We start from the raw sequence: 23,179 nt of genomic DNA on the forward strand, positions 1-23,179 counted from the left end.
CCTGATTGTGTGCCTAACTTAATGGCAGCTTCAGTCAGTGTAAGGCTGGTGAGGTGGGATAAAACCTGCTACAGAAATTAAAGGATGCTTTAAAACTCGTTAAAAATTGCCTCAACAGCTGAATAAAAAATAATATATATATTAGTCACTATTATTTAATACTACAGCACTGATTTATATATAAAGAAAAACATAAGATTTCACATGTGGATGGGCTCTCCGAGGAAACTTCCCTCGCTCATAAAAGAAATCCATTAAATCTCTAAACTGGGCCCTTTGTGAGGGACAAAATCATATAAGATTCCCATCGGTTCAGCCAGGTAGGTATATGGCATGTGGTATGGTAGGTATATGGCATGTGGTATGGTAGGTATATGGCATGTGGTAAGGTAGGTATATGGCATGTGGTATGGTAGGTATATGGCATGTGGTATGGTAGGTATATGGCATGTGGTATGGTAGGTATATGGCATGTGGTAAGGTAGGTATATGGTATGTGCTGTGGTAGGTATATGGCATGTGGAATGGTAGGTATATGGTATGTGCTATGGTAGGTATATGGCATGTGGTATGGTAGGTATATGGCATGTGGTATGGTAGGTATATGGCATGTGGTATGGTAGGTATATGGCATGTGGTATGGTAGGTATATGGCATGTGGTATGGTAGGTATATGGCATGTGGTATGGTAGGTATATGGCATGTGGTGTGGTAGGTATATGGTATGTGGTATTATAGGTATATGGCATGTGGTAAGGTAGGTATATGGTATGTTTTCACCATTCCAGGGGTGGCCATCTGCAGTCCTCAAGAGCCACCAACAGGTCAGGTTCTAAGTATATATCTACTTCAGCACAGGGGGCGCAATCAGTGGCTAAGTCAAAATGACAGCCACTTTTGCTGCAGGGATACCCCCATACCTGTTCTGTCGGTGGCCCTTGAGGACTGGAGTTGGCCGCCCGTGCTCTATTCCATATAATTATTATTATTATTTTGTTGTTCTCTGAAGAGGATCAGAGTTATTGAATATTTTTCCTTTTGAGCATTTGGAATTGCTGTGGACGCTCCTAAAGGTTTTGAAGCAGTTAGATGCATCATGTTCCATAAGAGTAACTGTAATGGGTTATCTTTGAGACGTTTAGGAATACAATGTCCAGCCTGTAGGTGCATAAATGTGTGTTGGGAATGTTACATTTGTCTTTGGGAAATGGAAAGGAATGAATCTCTCCTGTGAAGGTATTTATCTCATGTTTGATAGTTCTGATGTCCCTATGTCCCCAAATCTGCCGGCATGGACCTGCTTTGCCGTTCTGAAGGTCCGGCTTGCCTCAAAAAAAGGTGAATGAATAGATTTGAAGGAATGTGCGGGAATAATACGCTGCGATTGTTTTCACACGTGTTCAGGCAGCAAAATCATAGATTGCAAGCTCTGCGGGGCAGGGAACTGTGCAGCGTGTGCGCTATACTGCAACTCGCAGAGAGTCCCATTAGGAGAAAAGCGCCATATGAAATAAAGCTGCTGTTATTATTATTGTTAGAGTAACCGGGACACATTACAACACGAGTTCCATTCCAGACACCCAGAATTCATTATCACCTCAACAACACTAAAGATTTCTTCTGTTTCATATAGCAGGGGAGCGCACACTTTTTTCCCTGTGCACCCCTGCCGGCAGTTCTCCACTCTCCACACCCCCTCCTTACCTCGGCTCCAGCGTCATGACGTCACATGACCATGCGGCGTCATTTGATGCCGCATTGCCATGGCGGTGCGTCTAAGAAGCCACCGAAGCCAAGGTAAGTGCAGCTCACAGAGGCCTTTACCGCTTCCCCAGCACTTAATTTAAGTGCCTTCGGGAACCGCGGGGCCTCTGTACACCCCACAGACAATCTCGCGCCCCCCAGTTTGTGCTCCCCTGTAATATAGAATACATCCCAACGGGCAAATAAATCCTGTAAAAAACAAACACAAAAGGACTGCACCTTGAAGATGTGATCTGTCTCAGACATCTGCTGTTCTTAAACTAGAGACAATTTGTTTTATTTGAGTTGTATTCAGATATTTTACCAGGAAAGGCACCGAGATACACAGGTGAACACCGCAGCGGTGGAAATAATGCTGTAAAGGTGCCGTTCCACCATGTGGCAACTAACAATACCCTTACCCTGGCAGGACTTTCATTTATAAAGGAAGCAAAACTACACAAGCCTCCCCCCATGCTCTGCCAAACCCCCCATTAAACACAGCACAGATATATAGACTGGGCAGTGACCATACCAACCCCCCCTCCATAGCACAACAGCCATTGTTCAGCCACAACACTAAATGTAAACACTGAGTACCAGTCACATGGTCTCTTTTGGTATTAAAAGCATCTCATTTAAAACGTGTCTCCCTTAACCCATTGATTGCTAGAGAGACCGTTAAGCGTTACCCAGTACACACGAAAGGGGGACCCCTTTTATTTTTCATCATATCTTATATATTTCCCGATCAATCGTCATGAAAATGTGCAGAATTGTAGGCCTGTTATGTAGATTGTCTACATTGCGCCCGTGGACGAGAACGGCGCTGTCTGATTGCATAAATCGATACCGCGCTGATCCAGCTGCTCTCAGTCCTGAATGATGCATTGTTTTACTAATTCGTTTTTTCAGTCCTCCTAGCGACGTCTTTATCAGGGCACATTTTATGCCGCGTTTTGGACCAGTATTCTTGTTCCGTCTCAAGCACTTTATAACGCGCTAACCTTCTTCGCTAAACACTATGCGGCAACTACGCGCGTGATGAGGTCATCACGCCGTCACCAATTCCAAAGAATATTTATTAGATTATTATCAAATACTTTTTAAATGTACTGTAATAACCTACTGTGACAGACCTGTAATTGCTTGAATTTATGAAAATGTCATGATTTTTCTGAATCCTGTTTTTTCTGAACGCAGCGTATGAAGGGGTTAATGTATCAGACTTGCACGAGGAAGCATACAAGATGAGGAAATACCAGCATGGTGGACACGGAGTGGAGATACTGCGAGTACATATCGTATGCACACCACGCACACACACCGCGCACACACACCGCACACACACACCGCGCACACACACCGCGCACACACACCGCGCACACACACACCGCGAACACACACACCGCACACACACACATCGCACACACACACACACCGCACACACACACACCGCACACACACCGCGCACACACACACCACACACACACACCGCGCACACACACACCGTCAGTTCTCTGTTGGGAAGAATTAGGTGGGGAATGAAGGATATCGCTCTCTAATCCTGCAACTTCCATTGAGCGGAAGGATATTTTATTAGGAAGGCAGGAAAACTATTTTCATCTTTTGAGCATATAGCCCCAGAGCAGCTTGTGTGAGTGATACACCGTATACAGGTGTACATTACTGGCACAGACAGCACCTGTGCTGAAGAACTTACAATCAAGGTCAGCCCAGGTCAGAAGGAGCTGGCACCGTTATTTCAGCCGCCCCAAGTGCTGTAGTACAAATGGTCTTCAACAAAGCTACCTACGTACAGCAGCTACGTCTGCAAAAGTGGGCGAGTAGTGAGCGATACTGTTGCAGTGATGGTCTCCCAACATCAGCCCTATATATCATACACACATCGCTTTGCTTCACAGCTTTCAAACTCCATACAAAGCAATCCCAGGCTGGGAGCTGCTCCCTCCAATGAGGCCATATTGGGTAAGGGCCGCTGGTTCTGACTGGGCTTCGGTTTTAAACCTGTCACCCGGACAGCTTCATCAACAACTCCCTCCCTGTGTTATGTTTCCAGGGTAACACCGCGGAGTTTACCCGCCCGGGCACGCAGTGCCTGAGATTGCAGCGTGTGCTGTAACTGTGCAATATCCATCAGTGAGCTGCCAGCTTCACTTCTGTCATTTCTGGCGTGCAAAGCTCTAATATTGTACATTTAAACCCATTTATGGTTTAAAGCAGCGTGAGGTTTTCTTGTTTTCATTGTAGTTGGGAGTTTATGGTTGAAGAAATTGGATACAGTGGGCTCTATGTATTGAAGTGAAAATATAAGTCCAAAATCATAATTCTGTTGCCATTCCCACTGATAAATACCGGTGACAGGCTGTGTCTTTGTATTCATCTTAGTTACGCGTTTTTTTGGTATGTCTGCGACAAGATGAGGGACTATGGAGCATGCTGGAGGCGCTCAGGGCGGAGTTACATGGGAAAGGCGTTACAAGGTCTATGTATTAAGAAATGTGCAGATTGTGTTACTTCTCTTAAAGTATTTCTGCGTTGGTTTTCTTCGTCACCTTAAAAAAGTGATAGTGTTTTAGCGCAGAATACTAGCGCACCGTGAGACAAATTCTGTTACATGGGCCTGGTCTTACAAAACATATTCAAATAATGGGACATAAAATCCCTGCTGACCCCTTCAGAGTCATCTTGACATCTTCACATATCTCATGAAAAATAACAAAAAACAAGCAGTAATGTTCGATTCCATTTCCCACTGCATTTTTTAACTAGATATCATATTTCTGCAAGTTTCTGGAGGAGGAAAAGGGACATTTTTTCCTTCCGGATGAAGCAGAATACACAGCGGGTCAGAACCACAATCGGACTCATAACGTGATGTTACTTACAGCAACGGACATCGTGTTAAAGCAGCAGCAAGGGTTAACTTGGAAATAATAGAGATGTATTTCTTTATTACAGGATTGAAGCGGGGGGGTGGGGGGTCTCCGGAGATTAACTGCACCTCTGGGGACCCCCAGCTTCCAGATACACAGACACCACCCATGGAGGTAAGTATCGCAGCGGAGTTTAAAGCTCCAGTCACGTGGAGCCAATAGGAAGCCGCGCTGGATGATGTCACAGCTTCCTATTGGCCCGCAGGATGTGCGACATTTAAAACGCTGATAGATTAGGCTCACTGTTTCTCGGCCTGCAGGGATACCGGCACCCCCTGTGGAGGTAAGTATCTCTGGAAGCAGGGGGTTCCCGGAGCTGAAATTACAACAGTAATCCTGTAATAATAAAAAAAAATATATTTTTTTTTTACAAAGTTAACCCATATTGCTGCTTTAAAGAAGGTTCTGCAATATCTGACGTGTGTTTTCTCTAGTATTAGATAATGGTTAGTACCTTTTTTTTTGTTATTCAACTCAATGCCATTTTTAATGAGCTTTAATATACTGAGCATCCTTTGATTTCTTTAGCAAGCTTTAACCCACCTCCCAAGCAGTGCAAGATCTCTGTAACACTTTCCTGTTTGTGATCATTTGTTGCCAATATTCCCAGCAGTTTGAGCTGCAAACTGTAACAATAGATAATGTTACATTAGTAATAATAGAATACATTGTAGCTGCTGAGTTACACTGACTGCAGGATTGATTGAAACGGAAAGCCAGCCATTTAGTGAACCCCGGGAAGCAGGATATTTCCTAATTATTACTTTTTTTTTTAAAGTGCCATTTGGACTGCCTCTTTAATGAGGTTAATGCGTATTGTATGCAAAAATAATGTCCAAATGATATCCCATTAGCATAGGCTGAATGTCACTTTCTTGTAGCATAATGTTATTTTCCAATAATGTGACGTTGTGTCATTCTTTGTGTCACTCCTATCCAGACCCTGAAATTGGGCTTTCGGTCAACTGGGAAGAGAGAGAAAAGGAAAATAACCCGGTTATTTAAATTCTGCTGAACTGCGCCGTTACTGCCGCCCAGACACCGCAAAAGCCCCATCGCACGGAAGTGACGGCACGTTTAGGTATGACCTAACTAACGCGCGTTACGTCCTCGTGTTTACCTTACAGACGTCAGTGGATATCCCGTGATATGATGAAAGTCCCACGTGCTTCTCATTATCACTAACACCCATTAACATGGTTCTTTTCCTTCCACAAATCTGGTGCTGTTTTAGCATCGGGAATGTAAGGTGCAAAGAATTGTCCTGTTTACTTCTGAACTCCCTTCGCTCTTCAGACAGTGAAAGGGTTAACACATCAGTAAGCAACAGAACAATCGTTTCTTTCTGCGTTTCTGTTACTATGTTAATATTTTGGCTGGAATGAGCGCGAATTCAATGGAGAACTATCCAGGATAACACAGAAACAAGAAACAAATATCATTCCACATTCTCATCCGCTGTGAACAATATCTTCCTTTAGTAGGTGGAAAAAGACCTCAGGATTGGGACATTGTCCCGGTATTTATAGCGGAGGTAAAAATAACAGCAGCAACAGATCAAAATGTAAGCAGTGGGTTAACCTCATCATTGCTGGAGGGGAATGCTCTGCTATACATAGCACAAAAAGGTGTTTGATGACTCCTTACTCGGGCCCCTCAATCTCGTGCAAGAGAATAGGAGATGTGGAAATCTCGTTTCCCCACCCAAAGTGATCTACTTATTAACGTCTCCTGTGTCAACAAAACTGCAGCAAGTTAACCAAGGAAAAATATTTCCAATGACACAAACAGCAAGATCTTCCTCGCCAAACGTGATGCCCCCGGGTTGCAGTCTGGGGACCCCTTTTGGTGCACATGTTGATCAGTATGATACAGTAATACTACTTTTAACAATGCTTCCACAATAGACAATACCGGTCTGCGCATTACTCAGTACGGTTCTTTTTCTTTCGTCACATCTCCTTGGTAATGCGGCCCAAGGCGCAGTGAGCGTTAACGCAGTCAAACGCTTTCCAACCACATTGAACGGTTTCAAAAGGCAGAATCGGGGAGCTAATCACCTGCACACTGGCCTCGTGCCCTGAACCGACACTGCACTAATTCTTCCAGGCAACAGACCGTCCTCCCCAGCACAGAGCTCACCCCCAGACTCCTGGTATGTTGGTGCCAAGCTTTGCCCAATGTTGTCCCAGTTGAGGAGTTTCAGAGGTTTGTGGTTGAGCATCCAGCCATGTGGGGTGTACATGGGTACCACTGGCAGTAAGGCAGCGTCTCACTTTGGCTATGGGCAACTGGGTTTGAAAGGAAGCCAGTAAAACCGAGGGGAGAGCGGCACAACCCGTCTCTAAAGAAAACAATCACCTTATTATCCATAGCAAGGTTTTGGTGTATTGTTACACCTCCATCAGTTTATTTGCACTGTGGCACGGCCCATTCATAGTTTTACTGTATACGTCAGGGGGCGGGTAAATCCAGCCCTCAAGGGCCACAAACAGGTCAGGTTTTCAGGATATCCCTGCATCAGCACAGGTGACTCAATCAGTGGCTCAGTTGTTTAAAGATCCGTTCTTGGTTTATTTTTTATTCTCCCCCCCCCCCCCCTTCTCCTCCTGGTTCTAAACTCGTTCTGTTCTTTCAGTGCCAATAAAGTTTAGAGAAATTGAATTTGGGATGGCTCCTACTTTATTCCACAAATGCTACCCGTCGCAGCTTCCTATTGCACGGTCATTTAAAACCCTGCATGGAACCACGGAGTGACGCTGGTACCTTTACCGGTAAGTATCTCGGGAACCTGGGGTGCTGGAAAGAACGCGGTTTCCATCCTGGGGAATGCTGCCTTAAATCTAATGTCTGGACCAAAAGGTTCGGGATTCACCCCAATATAATACAGACACCCTCTAGAGTGAGGAGCAGGCTCGTGGTTCGTGTGTCCTGTTATCCAAGGACTGTCTGGTTTGCATTACTGCTGGTTTGCCTCCTCTCTTTGCTGTTCCCTGATGTTGCTAGTTTACTGATACATTATAGCTTATTGCATCTAGTCTTTCCTTGAATATATCTATACAAAAGTTAAATTGTGGATTTATTTTGTCAATTAGTCTAGGGATATTAGATGTGTATTTAATTAGAACATTACTCAGAAACTGTGGAGGGTCTTCTATTGTTTTTATTTTGGGTCAGTCCTATTACTGTGGATTCTGGGGCTAGGGAAGTACCCTCTTGTCCCCTTGGCACTGAGGGGAACGGGCCTGACTAAGGGACAAGTCCCAAAACGTTGCCCCCCTATACTCCCCCGTTGTGACCCACTGTTTTGTTTTCTTTGTTTCCCTTCCCCCATTCACCTCACCTTCCCTTCGTTGTCCCATCCTATTTTTCCTTTATCCCTTATCCCCCTGTACATCCCACGTATGTGCCGTTGTCAGTTGTTTGATTTATTTCTGCACTGATTACATTTTCAATTTGGTTATATACCAGTGACTTTGTATCTATTATTAGGGTGTGCTGGATTTTCTTCAGTACTTTATTGTGTTTGAGAGGGATTGGGCCCTCTCTAGTCCGTGGCACCCCGCTTTGTGTATATTTATCTACTTTGTGTGAGTGCTGTCTATTACTCTTGTCTATAATACAGGGCTCAGTTCCAGGTTTGCTGCTATTCAAGTCACCAGGATTATGGGATTGAGCGGCGATGCCCGTATCGGAGATTAGGGAATCTACTTTAAATATTTGTACTTTTCCAGCATTTGCTTAATTTCCCACTTCCAGGGGAGCTGCAAAGACCCCAATAGCAGCTCTGAGGTGATTATAAACAAATTCACTCTCCTTGTATTGTGTGCTGCTTCTAGTGTCATCTCAATATGTCCTATTCACCAAAGTGTCTAGCTCAAAATGTAGCATTAGACTAATCAGAGATCAGTGAGCAAGGAGATGATTGTAGGATAGCTGTGACAATGATTGGGTATGTGAGATAGCTGTTACGATGATGGGGTGTGTGGGATAGCTGTTACGATGATGGGGTGTGTGGGATAGCTGTGACGATGATGATGGGATATGTGGGATAGCTGTGACGATGATGATGGGGTATGTGGGATAGCTGTGACGATGATGATGGGGTATGTGGGATAGCTGTGATGATGATGGGGTATGTGGGATAGCTGTGATGATGATGGGGTATGTGGGATAGCTGTGATGATGATGGGGTATGTGGGATAGCTGTGATGATGATGGGGTGTATGGGATAGCTATGATGATGATGGGGTATGTGGATAGCGGTGATGATGATGGGGTATGTGGGATAGCTGTGACGATGATGGGGTATGTGGGAAAGCTGTGATGATGATGGGGTATGTGGGATAGCTGTGACGATGATGGGGTATGTGGGATAGCTGTGATGATGATGGGGTATGTGGGATAGCTGTGATGATGATGGGTATGTGAGATAGCAGTGATGATGGGGTATGTGGGATAGCTGTGACGATGATGATGGGGTATGTGGGATAGCTGTGACGATGATGATGGGGTATGTGGGATAGCTGTGACGATGATGGGGTATGTGGGATAGCTATGACGTTGATGATGGGGTATGTGGGATAGCTGTGATGATGATGGGGTATGTGGGATAGCTATGATGATGATGGGGTATGTGGGATAGCGGTGATGATGATGGGGTATGTGGGATAGCTGTGATGATGATGGGGTATGTGGGATAGCTGTGACGATGATGGGGTATGTGGGATAGCTATGACGATGATGGGGTATGTGGGATAGCTATGATGATGATGGGGTATGTGGGATAGCTATGATGATGATGGGGTATGTGGGATAGCTGTGGCGATGATGGGGGTATGTGGGATAGCTATGACGATGATGGGGTATGTGGGATAGCTGTGATGATGATGGGGTATGTGGGATAGCTGTGATGATGATGGGGTATGTGGGATAGCTGTGATGATGATGGGGTATGTGGGATAGCTGTGACGATGATGGGGTATGTGGGATAGCGGTGACTATGATGGAGTATGTGAGATAGCGGTGACGATGATGGGGTGTGTGGGAGGGATGCTGCTGGGAGACTTTGATAAATGAACTCTCCGGTAGGTCTGCAGTTTGCTTGGGTTCGCCTCGGTCAGTAAGCGTCGTCTCACAGACCTTGCCGGTCACTGAGATGTGGGGAACATGTTTTCAGTGCAGTAAGTTCTGGGTAATGGGTCCTCCACAAGGCAGCTTCCTGACATGGATACATCCCTTCCTACAACAGCGGGGTTTGCATAGATCCCATCTATCCACTTCTGCCCCTGAGTCTGCCTTACACGCCATATTCTGCTCTGTACCCTGCGGACACTCACCGGTTACCCGGGAATGTTCCTTTCATTTCTTTATATCTCAAGAACCAGAAGAAAAGAAAAAGCAACTCATTTCAGAATTGATCCCTGCAACCTTGGAATCGCTCTCTCCCTTCAAACATATGCTCTAATTCAATAATAGTAATATTTCAATCACTTACGCAGAATATTCCTAGATTTAGATATGGGTGTCTCTGTCTATCTTTCTATACATACACAAATATGTACACACACACACACACACACACACACACACGTTTGTGGTATAATGTCTTGTGTTGTTCATAATAAAACTTTTGTTTCTATATCTGTAAGGCTTTTTAACAGAATACATTGTTCTATGAAAATGAACGTGATGCACAAACTGAAGTTCAGGGCTATATATATTCTATATGCTATATAATGGGGCTGCTCCCGCAGTTAGTGAGCTGCAGGCTATCTTGCTTCTATCACACGTAATATATCTAATCTCTCGCCTCAGCTCTCAGCAGCCAAATATAATAATGCTCCACGTCGAGCTCCCTGCTCCTCCGTTCTGCGCTGCCAGATTGCAACATACGCAGCAATAACATTGTAACAGCTGGAAACTGCCTCCAAACTCTGGCTCCCGGTCAAGTGTCAGGTTGGCCGCTGCTGAAAAGTTAGAGAGAATGGAGTGATCCAGGTAGCAAGATCTTCCACTGAGCCACTGATTGAGCCACCTGTGCTGAAGCAGGGATATCCTGAAAACTTGACCTGCTGGTAGCCCTTGAGGACTGAAGTTGGCCACCCCGGGACTAAAGGGTTCCATCGGAGGGGGCCCCCAAATGTTACAATGCATTAGTGACCCCTCCAGAACAGAAAGGGTTAAAAAAAAAAACGGTTACTTTTTTGTGTGAAAAACTTGACATTGCATCAACAGTGACGGAAAAATAGTAATTTTACCATAAGAAGCTTAAGATAACATTGTATCAGTGTTTAAAATTGTTATCAGAACGTGGCGCACCTCATTTAATCATAGCAAGAATGAGCGAAGATAACTGGTATAATCAGGGGAACAGGTTTGTGTTAACACCGTGGCTGCGGTTTGACCGCTGCTTATCGGGAGGATGGTGTTTACGGGAACGTAATCCGATTGTTAGCAGCTTGGCGCTGGGAGACAGGCCCTAAATAAATACAGCTCCCAGCGTCTGGACTTCATTATACGGGGCTGCTGAAGTCTTTACCTCTCGGGAGCATCACCGCGGTGGAACTGATCCGGCACATCGAGCATTCCCGACAACGCTCGGAAACAAGAGCTCATTCATTACGTAAAGAGCGTAGCTCAAGAGACGGCAAGACTTCGAGAATACGGCTACAAAACAGCTGCAGATTGAGCCCAATCCCATGGTTTCTGATGCTTACTTTTCCTTTGATAAATCTGGTGCTGTGTTTGTTTGCATCGGCTTCTGCAGCTGGGAGACTTTGGGAATGAGCCAGAGAGCTGGGTGTCACATTCAAATGTCCCTTCAAATCAGACTCGGAGTCCTCCTCCTGTTATCAGATGGAGCAGTGAACACAGTCTCCCATCGTAAGCAAGGAAAAGGGCCCCAGCCTTACTGAACACGTAGTAGTTGTGTCATAGGGCACCCTTCGAGTTAAAACAATATCCCTTTATTTAGGAAGTGCACAGGATTCCCCTTATGGAATCACAGCCTCTCCCTGCGGGCGTCTTGGCACGAGGTCCGAATGCTGCAGCTGGAACTCATACACCATTATTCTTGGTAATAAATGGCTCACAGACTTTGCCTACGGAACATTTTTGCTTTGACAACTCTGGTGCAATGTGGTTACTCTAGGTTTGCAGACGGGCACTTTGATGCACAACCGCCATGCTTCTTGGATTCTCCAGTATGTCCCTCCTTATCTACAGGAACGGGTTGTACTGGGATACATTGTAAGTATGCACGCAACGTCTAAATAATCTACTAGATCAAGGGTGCACACACCTTTCAGTCTGCGCCTCCCTGCCTGCTCTCCCCTGCTCTCCCCCCTCCTGTAAGTTGCAGAGGCCTCACGTGATCCCCCGTCATTGAATTTAAATGCCCTGGGGGAGAGCGCGGGGCCTCTGCAACTGCTGCGCCCCCCCTGGAAAATCTTGTGCCCCCCTCAGTTTGTGCCCCCTGCACTAGATCTACAGTTTGGGTGTCTTTTCCCCGTACACCTGGCCAGACAATGGTAAATCAGTGAATAAAGGAAGATGCATTTGGATTTAGAAGAAATGTGAGCACTTTTATCTTGCATTATTTTGGACCACGCTTTTCCAAGGATGCTACAAAGCCCAAAAGACAGAACCACAGGAAGGGGAAAGTGCCCCAATTTCTTCCAATGCAGAGTGCAGTTCCCTTCATTCACCGTATATTGTCTCCCACATCGTATGGTATATTTTTGGTGTCGATAGTGGTGAATAATAATAATAATATGATGATGATGATGATGAAGAGCATTATCCAGGAGTAATAATAGGCACACAGAGTCTGAGTTCTGTACAGGTACTAATTGGTATTAGTAGGAAGTATGGAAAGTAGGTATCAGAGACCCAGTACTCACCATGAACTGCCCTCTTGGGTTTAACTCCTTTGGTGCCAGGGAGGCCTAGAACCTGTGTGATCAACGTGGATGGCTCACACACACACACACACACACACACACACACACACACACACACACACACACACACACACACACACACACACACACACACACACACACACACACACACACGTATATTTTTATACAGGTCATCTTGTCGATCCACTGCTGGATGAAGCCCCCCAATGATCAACCATGAACTAGGGTTCCAGCCTCTTCTCCATGTTGCTCAAAATTTTTCTTATCTCACCCCCCCACCCCCCCATCTTACTTTTGGGCATCATCTTGGTCTTTTAATTTCGCTTGGAATCCAGTGGAGTATCATCTTTGTCCAACGTTGCTAAATTCTTCATGTGATATGTCCGTCCCACCACCATTTTAATTTCTTCACCCGTGATGATGTCACAGACTTTTGTTTGGTTTCGAAACCATTCATTCTTTTTTCTGTCTCCGGGTAATACCCAGCATGCATCTCTCCATACTGCAAGTTATCTGAAGCTTCGGAATTATCTTCAAATTGAGTGTCGAGGTTTCACATCCACATGTGCGCACGGGCAGGAAATACTGCGTACAAACGTGCGCACGGGCAGGATATACTGCGTACAAACGTGCGCACGGGCAGGATATCCTGCTTACACACGTGCGCACGGGCAGGATATACTGCGTACAAACGTGCGCAGGGGCAGGATATACTGCGTACAAACGTGCGCACGGGCAGGATATACTGCTTACAAACGTTCTGTTGAAGGATTTTCTGGTTTCTTCAATCCCAGCATCAGTCTCCGGTCGATTTCATTTGAAAGGTTCCCACCCATTGATCCTCGCAGGGGAAGGTAGGCAGAGTGTTGTGATTCTTCTACTTCTGTTCCATGTATTTTGATCTTTGTAGAGTTGACACGTTTGTTGGACAGCCTTTTTGATCTTGCTGAGCTTCATATGGAGCCCACATTCTTACTTGATTTGTTGCTGGAGATCTTCTGGACGTGTGCGAGTGTGTATATATATATATATATATATATATATATATATATATATATATATATACATCACGATTTTGCACATGGACTGGATAGCATTGCTTGCAGATTATGTCACATGATATCATAATTACAGTAAATCATGACAAAAGCCGTAATGTTCCCCCAACTAACCAGGGGTTTCTCAGATAATTACCAGTGAAATCCTATTTTATTTCCCGCCGAGGGAGATTTAAACCCAGATTTTGGGAACCAGGGGTTCCTCCAACCAGAATATAGCTCAGGTCAGCCCCGGGGGACCCCATTCTGTAAAACAAAAACGGGGTGTAAAAACGAGCAGGAGGATAGAGATATATTCCCTGTAGCCATGACGATGTGCATTTCCACATCACGGGTGGTTAGTTTAGAGCACTTTCTGCGTGCCAATAAAAACTTCCAAGTCAGAGTTGCTATAAACGCGCGTGACTAGGACACTTGCAGGAAATATGATGTAGGCGCTACGCTGTAGGATCTAAACATTCTCCATTGATATTCTCTTGGGCTTTACCAGTCATCTGTGTTTAACTGTATCTGGGGACCTTTTCAGAGAGATCTCTACAGAGTTCCTGTGAACTCACAGTGATACAGTTTGTCAATATAGCACCGTACATACAGTAGCCTTGTGTCCCCTCAATGAGTTACCGGATTATTTTCTACCCATTTTGCTCATCCTCCCAGCACCGAAGTGGTTGAAAATCACACAAATTCAAATTACAAAGAGAAGTCCTGTAGGGATTCCAGCCTGGGGTGCAGCCTCACCCTCTGCCCCTGTGTGCTCCCTAACCCACCCTGCCCCCCCGTATTCTCCCTCACCCACCCATGTTCCCCCTCACTAGTGGTGTAATAACACCATAAGGGCCCCCCGGGGACATAATTAAGCGGGCCCTTCCCATTCCATTTAATTCTGTTAAGCAGCAGCAGAGCGGCGCCCCAAGGGACCCGGAAATGGAACAAACAAACCCACATGCAGTTCCGGGGGGGAAAGGCGGCAGAGCTGGCGCTCTCTCTCACACTTCTCTCGGGAACGCAATCGGCTGTAAGAGAGAACGCACCAGCTCTGCCGAATTTCCTCCCCTAAACCACATCCGGGTCCCGGCGGTCTCGTGTCATACCCCCGCGTCCCCTGACCTTGGGGCCCCTAGACATGCCCGGGCAGTCGTTACGCCACTGTCCCTCACCCACCCGCGTGTGCTCCTCCATACATACACACGTGGGTGAGATTGCCTCACAGCACTGCTGCACGTGTGTGCCTTGCCCAGGCTCGGAGTACACAGGAGCGCATTCATCCCGGGGATGCCATGGATAAAACCGGAGGTTATTTTTAGCCCGGAAATAGTCGGAGGCAGAAACAAGCTCACGTTAATGAATATGTACTTTCTTACATGCATAATTCACATTTCTGATGCCCGGTTGGGCTTCTTATTCTCTATACAGCCTGGTAAATGCTACAAATATGTGCTGTTCTCCAAAATATATGGTACTAGCCAACTGTGGACCCCAGACAGGACGGAACCCCTCCTATTTAACCCCGGAGTTATGACTATTGCTGAGGCCTGAGTCCCTTTCGATAACTTAATGGGCCACGCGTGGCCTGTGGTCAGATGGCGGGAAGAATGCAGACAGTATACAGATGGTACAGCAGGGTTTACTGTACCATTGAAAACTAGGCAAGCTGTGGTCCCCAGCGAGGATCACCACACACCACAATAATACAGTTCCCAATAACACTGCGCGGGCGTGAGTCAGAGTCAGGGGTGCGTGAGTCACCCAATCTTGGGTACGTTGGCTTTGTGATGGTGCCAGCACCCTGTGGGAGCTCGTTGTATACTAACTGTTGCAGGTCTGTACTTTGCAACGGGTGCCTCGGTACCACTGTGCTCTATAGCCGTTAAGGGTCCCCTCTGACAGCGCTTGACCTCTCAATGGCGTCCTGACTGAAACCGGCTCTCCTGCTGCCACGTGCACACTCTGAAATCCTCCACCGGACGTGACAGCATTCAGGTCCTCACAGATCTGCCCTCAACATGGCCGCCCCCTTGTTAAAGGTTCCTCTTCCTCATAGTCCCGCCTCTCGAACAGACGTTATTATTGGCTGCTATCATGTGCATCACAGTCACATGTCCAGAACACATTGGAGAGGAACCTGCCAGGGGGCAGTGTGAGTGAGAGCTCCTCACACAGGGGGCAGTGTGAGTGTGAGCTCCTCACACAGGTGGCAGTGTGAGTGTGTGTGTGTGTGAGCTCCTCACACAGGGGGCAGTGTGAGTGTGTGTGTGTGAGCTCCTCACACAGGGGGCATTGTGAGTGTGTGTGAGCTCCTCACACGGTGCAGTGTGAGTATGTGTGTATGTGTGTGAGCTCCTCATACAGGGTGCAGTGTGAGTGTGTGTGAGCTCCTCACACGGGGGCAGTGTGAGTGTGTGGCTGAGCTCCTCACACAGTGGGCGGAGTGAGTGTGTGTGAGCTCCTCACACATGGGGCAGTGTGAGTGTGTGTGAGCGCCTCAAACAGGGGCAGTGTGAGTGTGTGTGAACTCCTCACACATGGGGCAGTGTGAGTGTGTGTGAACTCCTCACACATGGGGCAGTGTGAGTGTGTGTGAACTCCTCACACATCGGGCAGTGTCAGTGTGTGTGAGCGCCTCAAACAGGGGCAGTGTGAGTGTGTGTGAACTCCTCACACAGGGGGCAGTGTGAGGGTGTGATCCTCACACAGGGGGCAGTGTGAGTGTGTGTGAGCTCCTCACACAGGGGGCAGTGTGAGGGTGTGATCCTCACACAGGGGGCAGTGTGAGTGTGTGTGTGAGCTCCTCACACAGGGGGCAGTGTGAGTGTGTGTGTGAGCTCCTCACACAGGGGGCAGTGTGAGTGTGTGTGAGCTCCTCACACAAGGGGCAGTGTGAGTGTGTGTGTGAGCTCCTCACACGGGGCAGTGTGAGGGTGTGATCCTCACACAGGGGGCAGTGTGAGTGTGTGTGTGAGCTCCTCACACAGGGGGCAGTGTGAGTGTGTGTGAACTCCTCACACAGGGGGGGGCAGTGCGAGTGTGTGTGTGAGCTCCTCACACGGGGCAGTGTGAGGGTGTGATCCTCACACAGGGGGCAGTGTGAGTGTGTGTGTGAGCTCCTCACACGGGGCAGTGTGAGGGTGTGATCCTCACACAGGGGGCAGTGTGAGGGTGTGATCCTCACACAGGGGGCAGTGTGAGGGTGTGATCCTCACACAGGGGGCAGTGTGAGTGTGTGTGAGCTCCTCACACAGGGGACAGTGTGAGTGTGTGTGTGAGCTCCTCACACAGGGGGCAGTGTGAGTGTATGTGAGCTCCTCACACAGGGGGCAGTGTGAGTGTGTGTGTGAGAGCTCCTCACACAGGGGGCAGTGTGAGTGTGTGTGTGAGCTCCTCACACAGGGGGCAGTGTGAGTGTGTGTGTGAGCTCCTCACACGGGGGGGAGTGTGTGTGTGAGCTCCTCACATGAGGCAGTGTGAGTGTGTGTGAGCTACTCACATGGGGCAGTGAGTGTGTGTGTGTGAGCTCCTCACACAGGGGGCAGTGTGAGTGTGTGTGAGCTACTCACATGGGGCAGTGAGTGTGTGTGTGTGAGCGCCTCACGCAGGGGGTTACATCCACACACACAAACATAAATCTTGCTATGTACGCAACACTTTATATACAATTTTAAATACAACACAACTCAGATACAATGCAGGCAAAGAGCCAGGCAACTAGTAAACACAAGCAAAAGCAGGGGTGGGAAACTCCAGTCCTCAAGGGCCACCAACAATTCTGGTTTTCAGGATATCCCTGCTTCAGCACAGTTGGTACAGTCGAAGACTGAGCCACCTGTATTGAAGCAGGGATATACTGAAAACCTGACCTGTTGGTGGCCCTTGAGGACTGGAGTTGCCCACCCCTGAGCAAAAAGGGATCTGTCCCTAAGAGCTTACCATCTAATTGTTAAAATCTCCCCTGGAGTAGGCACTTCCTAAGAGCCCTATCCCCAAACCATACATTCCCAGCGCGGACCAGATTTGAAACCCTCTGCCTAAAAGGGGAATATCAGAGAGGATTAATCTCCGAAATCTATAGAACAATAGAGGCGTCCCATCCCCCCTCGCATACGTATATGCAAAAATGGAGCGCCGACTTAAACATACAAATTGATCTGGAAGACTGGGGGGATATCTGGGAATCTGCCTCCAAAACATCAATCTGCTCTATCACCAAAGAAAATATATATAAAATCCTATTCTAATGGTTCCTAACCCAAAGTAGACTGAGCCAGATCTTCCGAGGCACAACAGACTTGTGCTGGAGAGGATGTGGTCAAAGGGGGGACATGCCCCATATTTGGTGGGCGTGCCCGGAGATCCAGAGGTTCTAGACCAGGATCCAGAGACTCTTGATTGAAACCCTAGGACTGGAGGTCCCCCTGGACCCTCTGACGTACGTGCTGGGAAAACCAATTGAAGACCTCCCCGCCCCAATGGCCAGATTGACCTCGGCGATTCTAACGGCCGCTGGATGCTGTGTCGCGGCGGCCTGCAAACAAATGAAGGCCCCCTCCAGGAGAACGGTAATAAAGAGAATAGACATGGTCATGAACATGGAGAGACTGACAGCCATGCTGAAGCAGAGAATGCACCACTTCTATAAAACCTGGGAACCCAGGCCAGGCTCAGGTGCTCCGTCTCTAATACAAGCCCTGGTCCAGCTATGACACCCCCTGGACTAAAGGGGCCGAGAGACCCACCCAGCCCATTCCTCGCTCTCTCTCCCCCCCCCCTCTTCATCTCCGTGTCGTTCCCAACTATCCACCCGACCGACCCCTGTCGTTCCCCATCTTATTTCCACAAAAAAGGAAAAAAAAAAAAGGTTTATTGAGTGTCTCGATGTACGTCGCAGTCATGTGCCTATGACTCAAAATCATCTCCCCAGCTGTGACTGTTACTCTTACCTGTATGTACCTTGCAAGATACCAATAATGAAAAAAAAAGATTTTAAACTAAAATAAATCTCCCGTGGAGCAGAAGCCAAGCAGGACCACGCTACTATGCAAAACATTTACCGTGAAATCAGGACTGGCAAAAAAGTTGTCAAATTTTAGAATCTTTGTCATAACCAGTCAACTGCGAATGCCTAACTCCAAGAGTGCCTTTAAACCCCACTTTTACAAACACTTGTGGAATTTGGCAAAATTCTGCTACTTTTTCCATATACTTCAATTCACCAAATGAAACATTGAACATCTGTACTTTGTAGAATACCTCAGGATTCTTTGTGTAGTAAAAGAGATGTAATTGGTTTTATTAGTTGTATAAATCTCAGAGACAAAACGAAATGAATATTTGGCTAATAAAGTCCATAATTATTGGGGCCCCCTGGCAGGTTTGGGGTATTTGCAGAGCAGCTCGGGCCGGAACCGGTCCCAGCACAGTTACAAAAAGCTATTCAGGAGTGAAATGCAGAAAGAAAGCGCCGTATGGAAAAGGAAACCCGAGTGGCACTTCCTTTACAATGCGGGGCAAACGTTCCTTATACAGAGGGCACAGTGTTATAACCAGAACAAGGAGGAATTGTGATGAGACGTTAAGGTCCGTTTTCTCATACTTTTTGGTCTAGTATCAATGCAAAGGTGCTGCAGTTCTGGGGTAAAACAATTGCACATATAGTATGTATCAAAGAGAAAAGTCCTAGTTATTGCAGTGGGATTTTCCTTGCTCCAGTATCGAGGCAAATCTGAGGCAGAATTGCTGCATATTGTGTTATTTTCATGTTGTGTCTCTTTGTGTCAGTGTGTCAAGGTTTTGTGTCACCTTGCGATTCGGGGGGGTGACAGAGGGTGGAGTTACGCACAGATTATAATGAGATGCAGCAAACTCTGCGTCTCCGCGCGTCACTTTTGTATCTTGTATTTGAGTCAAAAAATCCGCCGGGTCCGAGGTGTCGGAAACTTTTCTGGCCGACGATTTGCGCCAGAAACCGCGTCCTACATTTCCCGCAAATACCGTACGAGCAGAAAATGGCGCAAAACACGAAAATAAAGTTCTATTTGCACTATTTGCGTTCAGATATCTCCCCCTAGACCTCTATAGGTTTAATCTCTTTGCAATACAATTCTGTGCAGCTCCCGGCAGGGAGAGAGTCAAACTCAGACATATTAGCAATGGGTCACATTTAAGATGGCGACGCTCAGTGACTAATACTCCTGGTGTTCAACTTACTGGACATCTCTAACTATTGTTTTATCCTGGATATCTGTTGAGTACTTCAGATACACTAGTCTTAGAGTCTGCGTATTAAAGTGTCCTGGCTGGAAAATTAGGGCAAAATAAATACGTTTTATTAACCCGTCTCTGGGGATCATCGTGGAATATCCACTAAGCCGAATGTATGGGACGTGGTCGCATCGGACGTGGTCGCATCGGACGGCGTGTGTGCCCGGTACCACTTGATTTTATTTACGATGCTAAACATCAACTTCTTCCTTAAAACCACCTCCAGTGTGACCTACAAAGCCGTGCGCTTTACTCTGCGCCCAAGCGCAGTATCACTGCTTTTACTAAGACCATTGCTTCTCTGCTTCTGGGAAAAGATGAGTGACGGGCGCCACAGCGCAGAGCAAGCAACCGCGGAGTGTGCAGCTGCGGAGCGAGCAACCGCGGAGTGTGCAGCTGCGGAGCGAGCAACCGCGGAGTGTGCAGCTGCGGAGCGAGCAACCGCGGAGTGTGCAGCTGCGGAGCGAGCAACCGTGGAGCATGTAGCCGCGGAGCGAGCAGGTGCGGAGCGTGCAACCGCGGAGCGTGCAGCCGCAGAGCGTGCAATCGCAGAGCGTGCAACCGCGGAGTGTGCGGAATATGGTATAAAGTTCACTGAAGTAAATAGATGTCACAAAATGAAAGTGTGATGGAAGATCTGGGCGATATAGTACGTGATGGTAACCCAACTCCTTAATGTATTTATAATCAAGGGTGGAATCTCTTTACATGACATATTAAGTACAGTCTGTATAATTATAAGGCGCAGCTCCAAAGTCCTTTATCTCTTTGCAGGTATCACATATTTAACCTCTTAAGCACCATGGAGCCTGCAACTGACTAGAACAGGTAGGTGGGGGGGGGGGCACTCCAGTCCTCAAGGGCCACAAACAGGTCAGGTTTTAAGGATGTCCTTGCTTCAGCACAGATGGTTCAATCAGTAGCTCAGTCGAAGACTGCGCCACCTGTGCTGAAGCTGGGATATCCTGAAAACCTGACCTGTTGGTAGCCCTTAAGAACTGCAGTTGGCCACCCATGGACCAGAGCATCATCCCCAGAGACTAACGCGACAAGGCGCATGTTAGCGGACAGTGCATGCGTGTCATGGCGTGGCTCAGACAGTGCATGCATGTCATGGCGTGGCTCAGACAGTGCATGCATCTCATGGCGTGGCTCAGACAGTGCATGCGTGTCATGGCGTGGCTCAGACAGTGCATGCGTGTCATGGCGTGGCTCAGACAGTGCATGCATGTCATGGCGTGGCTCAGACAGTGCATGCATGTCATGGCGTGGCTCAGACAGTGCATGCGTGTCATGGCGTGGCTCAGACAGTGCTTGCATTACATACAGATGTTGTTGCGTTCACACTACGAGACATGAACACAACCTGTGTGATGCACAGAGCCCCCCACATCCCCTCTACCTGCAGGACTCACCTTTCCACCTTCCTGGATCCGCGCTCCCAGGGCAGTGCTAGGTCCTTTCTGCAGATTGGCCTTCTGCTGAGGGGTCATTTTCACCCTGCACTCCCCCTGCCAAGTGCATTACTCTCACTGAGCCTCACATGTTCGTCCTCAGGCGCACACAGGAAAGGGTCTGTGAGGATCCAGTGCTCCCACCCAGAGGAAACAAAGCGGGATGTGGGGGGAATAAAAAGCTTTCCTTTGCAGGTTAAATCCCGGCTCTCAGAGAGGCTGCGTGGACAGGGGGCAGTGGGAGAGTAACAGGGACTTGGGGCAGTGGGAGAGTAACATGGACTTGTGTGGGACTTTTCCCTGAGCAGAGGGAATGCAGAGAAAGTACTCCACCTCAGAGGCGGACTAAATAAGGGCATTCACATAGGGGGCTGTGCTGCCTGCCTCACTAACATCTCCAATCTCACAGAGCTGCTCCTGCACCAAGCAGCTCCTCAGCTAACGGGATACAGGGGGGCTGTGCTGCCTCCCTAACATCTCCAATCTCACAGAGCTGCTCCTACACCAAGCAGCCCCTCAGCTAACGGGATACAGGGGGGCTGTGCTGCATGCCAAGGGGGTATCTGGCAGAAATAAGGGGGTTCTCGCCCTTTGTGCCCGCTTCGAGAGAACCTTCTTCAGGGAGAAATGATATTTTAGTTTATCAGAACCAGTATAACTAACTGCTTCTAACCCGCACTTAACCCCTCTGCTGCCTGCCGCTCCAGCACAGTCTGAAGGGGTTTGCTTTATACCACGGGGTACCCTTACAATTCAGATTAGTTACTATCGCTCACAGCATTGCCAACTCCAATCCTCAACACCCCCCAACAGGCCAGGTTTTCAGGATATCCTGGCTCCAGCACAGGTGGTGCAGTCTTCGACTGAGCCACCTATTGAGCCACCTGTGCTGAAGCAGGGATATCCTGAAAATCTGACTTGTTTGGGGGGTCTTGAGGACTGGCGTTGAGCCCCCCTGCTGGGCACCACTAAAGGCGTTAACAGTATTTGTGTTGAAATGACATTCTGGAATAATTGTGAACTGAATGGAGCCCTCACTTTAATAGCACCTGCCCCTCCCACCCGAGGCACACGGAATAAACACGTGCTGGAAAGGTCAGGTCCCCAGTGCTACGTGGAATCGGGGCCCGGTCAGAAATGTCCCCCAAATAAGGATTATGCTGAAGCGGAGAGAGAACAGGAGATGGAAATAGAACTTTAAATGATATGTAACCGTGGCGTTACACCCACCCAGAGCCGGCAAACCCCCCGATCTCAGGGTCTGGAGGGGGGCAATGCCAAGTTTGGGTGTAACTTAAATAACGTGAAGGTCCCTCGATAATCTTCCTTAACCCTTTACCTGCCAGAGCGCCTCGCCGTGCGCTGCATGCACAAAGATCCGGAGCTCACAGAAGTGAATTAGGTGTGCTGGGCTTTGTCATTTACACCACAAGAGGACCTTGGGGGTCATTTATCAAAGTCACTGGCTGCAAAACGAGAGCAAAAATATTGCCCCAAATGCATCATTGTTTCCTATGGGGCCTGAGCGTGCTGTATTAATTCATGTCTGAATCTTGGTTGTGGATATATATATATATATATACTATCGGTATATGTAGGAAAAAACAGGGTTATACTATTAAAAGTATATATATGTGTATACTTTTAATAGTATAACCCTGTTTTTTCCTACATATACCGATAGTAATGAGCACCTTGTAGACACATTATGCAGCCCTGTATGAACTCTTGGACCGTTATTGTCCCCGTAATGAGCTGAGAAGTCAAGTGCAGCAGATTCAGGCCGA

General features: G+C 47.5%; 1 protein-coding gene across 2 annotated transcripts in view; it reads right to left on the reverse strand.

The window, feature by feature from the left end:
- Positions 1-21,863, reverse strand: part of LOC142467630 (rho GTPase-activating protein 20-like) — a 51,778-nt gene extending 29,915 nt beyond the window's left edge. Inside the window, exon 1 of one of the 2 annotated variants that reach the window (XM_075573561.1) lies at positions 21,354-21,863. In XM_075573561.1, coding sequence (XP_075429676.1) covers positions 21,354-21,431 — 78 coding nt within the window. In that variant the 5' untranslated portion in view covers positions 21,432-21,863. The remainder of the gene's footprint in view (positions 1-21,353) is intronic. The other variant, XM_075573563.1, reaches the window with a different exon arrangement.
- Between the last annotated feature and the right edge of the window lie 1,316 nt (positions 21,864-23,179).

The sequence above is a fragment of the Ascaphus truei genome, chromosome 16 (genome assembly GCF_040206685.1).
Source record: "Ascaphus truei isolate aAscTru1 chromosome 16, aAscTru1.hap1, whole genome shotgun sequence".
Taxonomy (NCBI): domain Eukaryota; kingdom Metazoa; phylum Chordata; class Amphibia; order Anura; family Ascaphidae; genus Ascaphus; species Ascaphus truei.